The 12,494-nt window shown below is 37.0% G+C and overlaps 1 protein-coding gene across 1 annotated transcript in view; it reads left to right on the top strand.

Moving 5' to 3' along the window:
* COLGALT2 (collagen beta(1-O)galactosyltransferase 2) overlaps window positions 1-12,494 on the top strand; it is an 83,767-nt gene that overhangs the window by 30,334 nt on the left and 40,939 nt on the right. Inside the window, exon 2 of the mRNA XM_070746304.1 lies at window positions 11,998-12,108. Within this exon, the coding sequence (XP_070602405.1) occupies window positions 11,998-12,108 (111 nt within the window). The remainder of the gene's footprint in view (window positions 1-11,997; window positions 12,109-12,494) is intronic.

Genomic DNA, 12,494 nt, shown 5'->3' with positions numbered 1-12,494 from the left:
ATTGCTTCTTCATTGCTTATTTGACCCCTATGACAATCATTAAGTGTTGTACCACATGATTCTTGACAAATGTATATTTTATTTTATGTACGTTGAGAGCATATGCACCAAGACAAATTCCTTGTGTGTCCAATCACACTTGGCCAGTAAAAATTCTATTCTATTCTATTCTATTAGCAAAATGAATCAGAACTTCAAATACAAACTTAATAAACAAATTATCACAGATAATCCCCACTCGGTCTAGGACCTCGGGATACTAATAACTAAAGATTTAAGTGCCAAAGCCCACTGCAACAACATCGCTAAGAAGACCTCAAGAGTTGTTAATCTAATCCTACGTAGCTTCTGCTCTGGAAATCTCACACTACTTACCAGAGCTTACAAAACCTTCGCCAGACCCATCCTCGAATACAGCTCATCTGTTTGGAACCCATATCGCATCTCAGACATTAACACCCTTGAAAATATTCAAAGATACTTCACAAGAAGAGCCCTTCATTCCTCCATTCGAAACAGAATACCCTACGAAACCAGTCTTACAATCCTGGGTCTTGAAAGCTTAGAACTACGACGCCTTAAACATGATCTAGGAATTGCCCATAAGATCATATGTTGCAATGTCCTGCCTGTCAAAGACTACTTCAGCTTCAACCACAACAACAAGAGCACACAACAGATTTAAGCTTAACATTAACCGCTCCAAACTTGACTGTAAAAAATATGAGTTTAGTAATCGGGTTGTTGAAGTGCGGAACTCATTACCGGACTCCGTAGTATCATCCCCTAACCCATCATTTTACCCTTATGGTTGACCTCTCCAGATTCCTAAGAGGTCAGTAAGGGGCGTACATAAGCACACTAGAGTGCCTTCCGTCCCCTGTCCTATAGTCTCTCCTATATCTCGTATTTCTTCTCTACTATATCCTCTATAACCTTCATTGTGTATTATTGTGTATTGGACAAAATAAATAAATAAATAAAATAAAAATAAAACCTATGCCTATATATTTTACAGCAGAATGTTTACCTTTGTGTAATCCATTATCATTTTTTGTGATGAGCTGTAGAGTAAGGGCACTGGGTAAGGGGATATTTTGGTCTCCACTCTTGGCCTGGGGACTTGAAGGATCACTAAAGCAGATGTTAGCAAGCTCTTCCCTTTTGTATGTAAGGTGTGATGTTGCACGCACATTCAGAAGGGAGAGAGCTTACAATGCACTAGGGGTTGTGCTGTTGTCATTGTGACCAAAGCATCGGATCCTGTGGATGCCTCTGGCTATAAGTCTGATTTGTCTCAGGAAAACTGGAATATTGATTATGAATTGGGATGGGAGGAAAGGGAGTTAAGCATGGGCACATATGTTGGTTGCAAAGGATTTTGTGCTTGTTTATCTTTCCTGATATCTTTTTTAAAAAAAAAATCTGCATAAGATGCTAAAACTTTAATGATGTGTATCTCAGCCTTTATAATGTTAGCTTCCAGAGTTCCCCCAGTCAGTATGTTGAATTAGTGTTTGAAAGTAATGATATGAAATAATAATAATAATATACATGTATATAAAGTAGAATAGAATAGAATTTTATTGGCCAAGTGTGATTGGACACACAAGGAATTTGTCTTGGTGCATATGCTCTCAGCGTACCTAAAAGAAAAAGATACGTTTGTCAAGAATCATGTGGTACAACACTTAATGGTTGTCAAGAAACAATCAATATTAATAAAAATCTTAGGATACAAGCAACAAGTTACAGTCATACAGTCCTAAGTGGGAGAAAAAGGATGATAGGAATGATGATGAGAAAAACTAGTAGAAATAGAAGTGCAGATTTAGTAAAAAGTCTATGTAAACCTTCGTAACATTTTGTGCAAGAACGACGTGTTTTTGCAAAAAAACTGGTAGGATTTCAAGACTAGTGGGGTTCATGTGATTGGCATGACATGCACAGGCTGCTCACTGGCCAAACTCTTAAGGCCGGGTTTCTCAAACCTTGGCAGCTTTAAGATGCATGGAATTAAACTCCCCCAGTTCCCCCATCCAGGATGCTGGTTGGGGAATTCTGGGAATTGAAGCCCAAACATCTTAAAGCTGCCAAGGTTTAAGGTAAGGTAAAGCTGTTCTAAGGTAAAACACTCTATTCTGTTTACATTCCCTTTTGAAACTTGGCTGGTGATACCTGCTCAATTATATAATTTGTGCATTGTTACATTGATCCAGATGTCTAGCTGGTGTCTTTATTCTGCATTGTTCAATCACGCAGGGTCTATTATTGGTTCAGCGGTACAACTGATAGAAAAAGAGTGTGGGCCTTTGGTTTTGGTTTTTGAAAGAAAAAATTTAGATAGATTTTCCAAAAACTCCAATGACTGGTATTCTTGAAAATATTTACTTACAATGAATTACCTGATTACTTCAATTACCTAAAAGCTATGCTACCGACTAGAAAATGCCTGATGAGGAAAAGTGAAAGAATAAAAATGAACTTTACATACATGATTTTGGATAGGAAGGCTAATAGTGACAGACTGGTATTTGAGACTGCAATTATGAGTTTTTAAAGCATTTTTCTCCTGTTGCTCTCTTCTGAGAACCATTCTCCTTGTCAGAATAGATCTTTAAGAGGAAAGTAAGATGAAGAGCAGAGTGTCTAAAGGAATTTGTCACATTGAGAACCATGAAATGAAGGTAGACTTGCTTTAAAGAAAGTCAACATTAACATACTGTGAGGTTTGTAAGTAAAGTGTTAGTTTCTCCTTAGAGAAAAGGAAACTTTCTTCTATCTAGACTGAAACTAGTCTCATTGACAAGCAGACTATTTATTTATTTATTTATTTATTATATTTATTATATTTATTTATTTATTATATTTATTTATTTTGTCAAACAATTATAGAGTGGTAATTTGTACAAATAAAACATTAGATAAGTAATGATAAAAAGTAACAAAAGAAGACAATAGGACAGGGACGGTAGGCACAGTGGTGTGCTTATGCATGCCCCTTACAGACCTCTTAGAAAGGGGGAGAGGTCAATTGTAGATAATCTAAGGTTAAAGGTTTTGGGATTAGGAGTACAAACCACAGAATCAGGTAGTGCATTCCAGGCGTTGATTACTCTGTTGCTGAAGTCATATTTTTTGCAGTCAAGTTTGGAGCGGTTGACATTTAGTTTAAATCGATTTCGTGCTCGTGTGTTGTTGCGGTTGAAGGTGAAGTAGTCGTTAACAGGTAGGACATTTTGGTATATGATTTTATGAACTATAATTAAGTTGGAACGGAGACAATGGAGTTGTAAGTTGTCTAAACTAAGAATTTAAAGTCTGGCGGAGTAAGGTATTTTGTTGTGAGAAGAGGAGTGAAGGATTCTTCTTGTGAAATATTTCTGGACTCTCTTAATTGTATTGATGTCAGATATGCAATGTGGATTCCATACTAAAATGGCTAAAAAGGGATTTGAAAGTAAACCAAGTACAATGTGTTAGAAGTGGGTTCTTCCCTATTCAGACTGGTTCTATAGAACCAGTAGTAACCTGACGGCCTGGGTCACTGGAACTGGCATTGACCCAGGCCTGCAACGCCCCTGAGCTGGTTTTCTCAATGGTGCCACAGGTTCCACCATCTTGTTTTTTTGCTTCTGTACATCTGTGCAGAGGGTACTTTTTATAGTATTGCTTCTGAACAGAGGGTCATTTCCGGGAAGTGATGTTTGCATGCAAAATGTGCATTTCTATCATGATGCAAAGGGAAGGTAAGTAGAACCCACCACTGCAATCTGTGCATATCAGATTCAGCGCCGCATTTTCCCCCTAATATCTGCCTTAAGAGTTTCCTAAAATTAGGTAAACTGCAGGGATTTTGTATTAAATTGTATTACCCGTAATGGAGGAATGGGTTCTGAAGTTAAGTGGAACTTGCAGATAGCCAAACTAGTGTCTTTGATAAGAGAAAAAACGTTAACTATTTTTATGGTTGACTGGAAAGCTTTATAAACTTTTTGGATGAAACTAAAAAAGATGAACGTATGACTTATGGTTTTGATGATTTAAAAATGATTATAGAAGAATCATGATGTAATCATAGAGTAAGAGGTAAATTTATATTTACATTAAGATAGCTATAAAAATGTGAAAGTACTTTAGACTTCCTTTCTTTTTTATTTTATGCACTTTTGGCTTTGTTCCCTCTTTTTCCTCTCCTTTTTTTATACTATACATCAATTTCTGTTTTTATCTTTCTTTATAACAATTTTAATAAAGTTTTGTTATTCCTAAAATCAACTGCCAATTTTTACCTTTGGGTTTCTGTAGAAATCTGGAAACATTATACCTCTTAAGTAACTTATAGAAAATGCCGGTAAAGATAACAGTTCTGAGATGTTATGATTGAAGACATCAGGGAAAAGGGGGAAGGTAAATAAATCAAAGAAAAAATAGTGATTGTAATTACATGGTTGAAATCCATCACTTTTTGCATGCTACAGGTCAGACTTTAAAAGGGCTGGGCTTCAATTGTGCAGTTGCTATCTGCAACATTGACGATCCACCCTTTTTAATTTTGACATGTGGCACACAAAAAGAGATGGACTTCAACTATGACCTTGAAGTTGTTGTTTTTAAAAATCATTTCATTGTGGATGTCCCTGATTGTGATACTACCGGTGTTTCTGGAGAGGTACCTCAACAAGTAAAACCAGCCTTTCACCATGCCGTGCGGGAAGATTTGCAGCAATAGGGTTGGTACAGTAATGAAATCCATGTCTTCCCTAAGTTTGCTTCTCATACTAGATTCACACATCACACACTTGAACAAGCAAAGCAATATCCATAGTTAATAAACTATTGACATGATTGATCCATAGTTAATGAACTCAGAACTTCCAATGATTTTATATTTTTATACTTTTATATTTTTAAAAATATTTTTATACTATTTTTATATTTTTATATTATTTTTATATTTTTATATTATTTTTATATTTTTATATTATTTTTATATTTTTATATTTTTAAAATATTTTTATATTTTTATATTATTTTTATATATTTATATTTTTATATATTTATATATTTATATTTTTATATTTTATTTTTTTATTTTAAGTATAGGATTGTAGTTTGTATAAACATAACATAAGTAGTAAGTAATGAAAAAAGAAGACACTAGGACACTAGGACAGGGATAGTAGGCACAATGGTAAGCTTATGCACGCCTCTTACAAACCTCTTAGAAAAGGGGAGAGGTCAACTGTAGACAATCTGAGGTTAAAGATTTGGGGGTTTGGGGAAGAAACCATATTGATTGGGAATTCTGGGGGATGTAGTTGCAACTCATCTGGGCATGCTGTCCAGTAGTGAAGAGTAGATTGGTGCTTCCTTGGTTGAGTTGGAAGACTAGCCATACAAATTTCTAATTACGAGGAAGCATTATTTTCCTTCAGTGGAGCAAACTGTTAGCATTTCTGAGTGAGGATTATGAGTTTTGACCCTGTTATTAATTTTCTCCTTATGGCATCTGTAGTCTTACATATTTGTTCATTTAGAATTAGAAATCTCACTACCGTTGGCCAGATGCGTCTCCCCATAAGTCTCCTGTTGTGCAATCACTATGTACTGTAGTTGCTGGAATCTTACGGTTTGTGTGGGCTGGTCAAACAAAGTTGTATTCCATTGGCAAGCTTTCTATATTTTCCTTCCATTACTAAGGAGAATGCAAAATAGTTTACCTTTTGATAGTTAATGCTAAGAGGTTTTTGTAAGCATCTTTTAAAATGAGGTAAAACATGCAGCAAATAATTGTATGGAGTATTTTTTATAAATAACCAGAATAGTCCATGCATTATTCTCTGGAGCAACTCTAAAGATGTTCCTCTAGTTCAGGGGTGTCAAACTAGATTTCATTGACAGTTGCATCAGGGTTGGTTTTGACCTCAGGGGACCAGGGTGGGCATGGCTCGTCACTTGTGACCGGGGCATCTCTCGGGGCTCGAGCACTCTGCCAGCAAAAATGGGCTCCTGGGTTCTGTTTTCACCTGCGACAGCCTCCTACAGCCCTCTGCTCGCAGCCCTCCCGAGCTCTGTTTTTGTTGGCTCTTCATGGGTGGGTCCTTTGATGTTTCCAGGGCGGCCGCACAGGCCCAGATCTAAGCACCCTGCAGGCCAGATCTGGCCCCTGGGCCTTGAAACCTACTGGAAACCTATAATTTTTTTGACTTAAAAAAATATCTAACTGAAACTTTTCCTGCTACGAATAGAAGATGAATCCTGAATCTTGATTTCCCCACCTCCCCATGAATAAAAATATAGTATTTTGAAAGTGTAACTAAATATTGAAAACATACCTTTTGCTCACCATGTATACAAATGTCATAGTGATTGCTTTGTTTGTATCACTGAAACCATCAAAAATTTTCTTTGGTATCGTTATGATGTGCAGGTACACTGGAATTTAATTTTACTTTTTTTTGTAATGCTTCTCTGCCCACAATAATTAGTGGAGCACATTTTTTGTGTATCCTAGATCCTACCCGAACTAATAAGAGTACTATTGCATTTCATATTATGCTGGGGAAATAGTGGAATAAACATTTCTGTTTGTATTAGGGGTGGGTACTTAATCTTTGAAACCGGGACACACAAAGTGTTTCTTTTGGTAGAAATTAAGGTAGTTTTCCTACCAGGATTAAAAAAAAACATAGCAAAATAGGCTGTTCTCTGCTCCCTAACACAAGTCACAAAGCAAATAAGCAGAGGCTCCAAACAAGGATGTACATATGGAAGAAAGATGGATTTTTTTCGTTAATTCTCTGACTGATTTGCTGAATATTATCTAGATGTCATGACGCTCTATTTGTTAAATACAGAATTGCTATTGTCAGCCACTTTATTGCCAAATAAGAACGTTCCTCTTCTTTTAGTTACCTTTCAGTAAAATAAATATCTGATTAGATATCCTGGTTTAAGTTGTCAGTCTCAACCTATAAATGACTTGGTCTAAAAATTTCCTCCCTCCCTCCCTTATTTCTTTTCAGAAAGTACTGATTAGGAGATGAGATGATAGCTACAAGAATGAGTAATAAAACTGGATTGTGTGTCATAAAGAAAAAAGAAAAGACTAATTTTAAGTAAAGATTTGATATAAAGACATTATAAGCGTTTATATGCATGATAATATACAGTACTTACTGCTTTTAAATTTTATAAAATTCACAACAGTTTGGCTTGTAGAAATGTTCTTAATCTGTTTAGGAGTATATTTTCTAATATAAGTCATGACTTTTAGAAAAATGATGTCTCAAAAAATTGGGTTTGAAATCTTGTGCCTAATTACTTGCAGTTTCAGGAGGCAAATATCCCAAGGCTACCAACGGGCCATTAATCAAATATCCTAAATATGAAATATGAAACAAGCGTGAAAGAGAAATGAAAACGCAATCCCATTTGTTTTTCCTTTTTAATAAAGAAGATGCAAAATCCAAATTGGCAACAGCCTTTTTTTGTATTCTGCTCTAAATTTCATAATGTTTGCAGTGAAATTATTCATCTCCATTTGGACAAGTTATCCATTCTAGCATTTTCACATAGCATCACAAATGACCCAGAAACTTTCTGCCACCCCCATGAAGAGAACATGTGTGTTAGCCTTGTGTCTGTTTCATAATCTCTCTCCTCTGCTTGGCGGGTTAAACGGAAGCACAGATGTGCATGTAGGTTTTTTTCTTTTTTCCCCTCTTTTCGCTTCAGTAAAAGTTTCTACATCCATATCTCCCCATACCAAGAAGCAGGGGGGGAATTATTATTTCAATAAAGCAGAAAAGGTGATATACTGAATTTTTTTAAAAATTATTATTATTATTATTAATTATTATTATTATTATTATTATTATTATTATTATTATTATCATTATTATTATTAATTTATTGGATTTGTATGCCGCCCCTCTCCGAAGACTCGGGGCGGCTCACAACAATAATAAACAACAGTGTAACATTAAAACAAATCTAATAATAAAAAGATATATAAAAACCCCAAGATTAAAATCATACAACACATACATACCAAACATAAAATATAAAAGCCTGGGGGAGATGTCTCAGTTCCCCCATGCCTGGCGATATAGGTGGGTCTTGAGTAATTTGCGAAAGACAAGGAGGGTGGGGGGCGTTCTAATCTCCGGCGGGAGTTGATTCCAGAGGGCCGGGGCCACCACAGAGAAGGCTCTTCCCCTGGGCCCCGCCAAACAACAAACAAATTTCCTGTGTTTTTATTTCTACTTGCCGTTGTTGTTGGCTAAATTGCTGTCATCTCCTCAGTTTAAAAGGTTTTAACTTTCCATGAGCAGATTGTGTCTTAGATCCACAGAATTTAATTACAAGATCCCAGGGGAGGGGAGTGATAGGATATAAAAGGGGAAACAGGTAGGTAATTAATGTATTAAAGGTGCAGATTAAGATATTGGTTGATGTACTGTTAAATATAATAGAAAGGTATATGTATAGATGTGTTGTGGAGAAAAATAAAAACTTTATTAAGAAAGAATTTAATTGCAAGATCCTATTAAGTTATAAAGAAGATTAGAGACATGGACCGTCTTCTGTTGATAAGGAGATAGAAACATAGAAACATAGAAGTCTGACGGCAGAAAAAGACCTCATGGTCCATCTAGTCTGCCCTTATACTATTTTCTGTATTTTATCTTAGGATGGATATATGTTTATCCCAGGCATGTTTAAATTCAGTTACTGTGGATTTATCTACAACGTCTGCTGGAAGTTTGTTCCAAGGATCTACTACTCTTTCAGTAAAATAATATTTTCTCATGTTGCTTTTGATCTTTCCCCCAACTAACTTCAGATTGTGTCCCCTTGTTCTTGTGTTCACTTTCCTTTTAAAAACACTTCCCTCCTGGACCTTGTTTAACCCTTTAATATATTTAAATGTTTTGATCATGTCCCCCCTTTTCCTTCTGTCCTCCAGACTATACAGATTGAGTTCATTAAGTCTTTCCTAGATATATATTCCTAGTTGTCCCAAGAGAACTTTTCATATATCATATATCAGAAATTGCACCAGGTGCAAGTGTGACTTTGACCTTCCTTCCTTCCTTCCTTCCTTCCTTCCTTCCTTCCTTCCTTCCTTCCTTCCTTCCTTCCTTCCTTCCTTCATTCCCTCCCTCCCTCCCTTTTGAAAAAAATCATAATTTAAAATATTATAAACTACATGTGGATAGGATAGGGAAAAAACAGGATCAACCAAAGCTGATTAGTATGAAGTCTAACTCTGGGCAAAAAAACCCCCCTCAACATTGTAGAGCTATTAGGCTGAGTACCAATGGTCTTTGTCTCAGGGGAAGGACATTTCAAAATTAGAGTGGGTGTGGAATATCTAAACCAATCATATTCTGGCTCACAGCCTGTCATGTTACAGAGTTTGCCAAATTTAAAAAAGAGAAAGGGCTGTCCTTAATTGGTCTAGTCCAGAGGTGTCAAACTCAAGGCCTGGGGGCCAGATACAGCCCGTGGGATGCTTAGATCTGGCCCATGAGGCTGTCCTGGAAACGACAAAGGGCTGGACTTTGGCGCTTCTGCCAGTGAAAACAGAACTCTCAAGAGCTGTAGGCTTACCATTTTCACTGGTAAAGGATTGCAAGAAGCTGTCGCAGGTGAAAACAGATCTCGAGAGCCCATTTTCACTGGCCGAATGCTTAGGTAAATAATATATTCAATCAGAATAGAAAGACAGATGATTTTTCCGGACTGGGTGCCCTCATCAGAGTGGATTGATGAGAAATGTACCTTTTGTAATTTGAATTGAATAGAAAGATACTATTCATAACTAATCTCTCTGATCTTCTAAGATAATGTCATTGCTCCAAAGTAGCTGCAGGCCTCAGTCTGTGCCAGTTTTATTTGTCATATACGGAAATCCTGGGCTTGTGAGTAGTCCTTAGCGGAGTTACACTTTGCCCCGCTCTCTGCCATGCCTTTGGGTTATTAGTTTAATTCACAAGCATAAACCATATATGAATATGAGCATGTGCCTGTTAAAAATGTTAATGGTATTGTGTTCATACAAAACCTAATTACATGATCGAAACATTTAAATATGTTAAAGGGTTAAATAAGGTTCAGGAGGGAAGTGTTTTTAATAGGAAAGGGAACACAAGAACAAGGGGACACAATCTGAAGTTAGTTGGGGGAATGATCAAAGGCAACATGAGAAAATATTATTTTACTGAAAGAGTAGTAGATCCTTGGAACAAACTTCCAGCAGACGTGGTTGGTAAATCCACAGTAACTGAATTTAAACATGCCTGGGATAAACATATATCCATCCAAAGATAAAATACAGGAAATAGTATAAGGGCAGACTAGATGGACCATGAGGTCTTTTTCTGCCATCAGTCTTCTATGTTTCTATGTTTCTTTGTTCCAACTGATGAATTATCCTGACCTTTATTAGGATGCAATTGTTCAAAACTATAACTTGCCGAGTGAGCTATGAATAGTTCAACATTGGAATTACTGGTAATGACCTGGAATGGCTCCCCTTGATTTGGTTATTTTCAGGCAGAAAATTAGACAGTCATCTGTCTGGAATGCTTTAATTTGGATTATTGTGTTGAGCAGGCAGGTAGACATAATGGCTTTTTCCAACTCTAGGATTCTCTGATTCTTGTTACTATCCGAATAGAACAGAACATCATTCTTTATTGGCAAGTGTGATTGGACACACGAGGAATTTGTCTTTGGTGCATATGTTCTCAGGGTACCTAAAAGAAATGTCTGATTTGTACATAAAAGAAATGTATGATTTGTCAAGAATCATAAGGTACAACACTTAATGATAGTCATAGGGTACAAATAAGCAATCAAATCATACTGGGAAACAATATAAATTGTAAGGAATATAAGCAACAATTATATGTTGGTTATGACCTATATACAATTATATGTTGGTTATGACCTATAAATCCCTTCATGGCACCGGACCAGAATATCTTTGGGACCGCCTCCTGCCGCACGAATCCCAGCGACCGGTTAGGTCCCACAGAGTCGGTCTTCTTTGGGTCCCGTCGACTAAACAATGTCGTCTGTCGGGACCCAGGGGAAGAGCCTTCTCTGTGGGGGCCCCAACCCTCTGGAACCAGCTCCCCCCTGAGATTAGGATTGCCCCCACCCTCCCTGCCTTTCGTAAACTCCTTAAGACCCACCTCTGCCGTCAGGCATGGGGGAACTAAAACACCTCCCCCTTGCCCATGTTGTTTTGTTGATTGATTGACTGTGTGCCTGTTTTTTATATATATTGGGATTGTTTTATGAAATTAATAATTTTAAATTGTAATTAGATTGGTGGGCATTGGATTTTTATTATGTACTGTTTTTTATTATTATCGAGTTTGCGGAGAGGGGCGGCATATAAATCCAATAAATCTAATCTAATCTAATCTAGTCATGCAGTCATAAGTGGGAGGAGATGGGTGATAGGAAGGATGAGAAGATTAATAGTAATAGTAATACAGTTTGACAGAGGTGAGGGAATTATTTGTTTAGTAGAGTGATGGCGTTTGGGGAAAATGTTCATGTGTCTGGTTCTGGTGTACGGTGCTCTATAGTGTCGTTTTGAGGGTAGGAGTTGAAACAATTTATGTCCAGGATGCGAAGGGGTCTGTAAATATTTTCACAGCCCTCGTGCAGCATACAGGACCTCAATGGAAGGCAGGTTGGTAGTAATTATTTTTTTCTGCAGTTCTAACTATCCTCTGAAGTCTGAATCTGTCTTGTTGGGTTGCAAAACCAAATCAGACAGTTAGGCTGTTTGAAATGTTGCTGCAGAGAGAATGTGCCCTGGAGAAGGTGCTGCCTAATATATCTTCTTTTTTCAGGAAAGTATTTTAAGTGTAGCTGTTGGCAGCCAGCAGTGGCCTTTTCAAAGAACTGATAGAAAGGAAATACTGTAAATGCAAGTAATTGTTTTTAATGCCTATTCTTTCTCTTTAGGGTGGCCACTGATCATAACATTGACAACACAACTGCAATGCTGAGGGAATGGCTGAAGAATGTACAAAAGCTCTACCACTATGTTGAATGGAGGCCAATGGATGACCCACAGTAAGTATTGCAGTGAAGAAATGCAATTTCTAAGTTACATGGTGGAACAAATGTCAGCATATGCAGGTTGGGATTAGAATTCTTGGCTGACCTTACATATTTTGAAAATAGATGAGTTTTCCTCTCCCTGGAATTCTCTTAATGGGTGGTGAATTGAGAATTAGATGGCTCTCTACCATACACATAACAGAGGTTTTATTGGGTTGTCAAGTAGGCATTTTCCTTGTGCAGGGAAAAAATGGGGGATTCCACTATCTTCTCTGCCTGCCCTCTTCACCACTAGTTATTTCATTCAACACAGAGTTGCCTCCTAAAATGGTTTCTCATGTCATGTTATCTCCATGAAGTCCAGTCAGATGTGCCAGTATTTTTTTCAAAACCTGGCT

The sequence above is a fragment of the Erythrolamprus reginae genome, chromosome 3, assembly GCF_031021105.1.
Source record: "Erythrolamprus reginae isolate rEryReg1 chromosome 3, rEryReg1.hap1, whole genome shotgun sequence".
NCBI classification, from domain to species: domain Eukaryota; kingdom Metazoa; phylum Chordata; class Lepidosauria; order Squamata; family Dipsadidae; genus Erythrolamprus; species Erythrolamprus reginae.
This window is presented reverse-complemented; position numbering and strand designations above follow the sequence as displayed.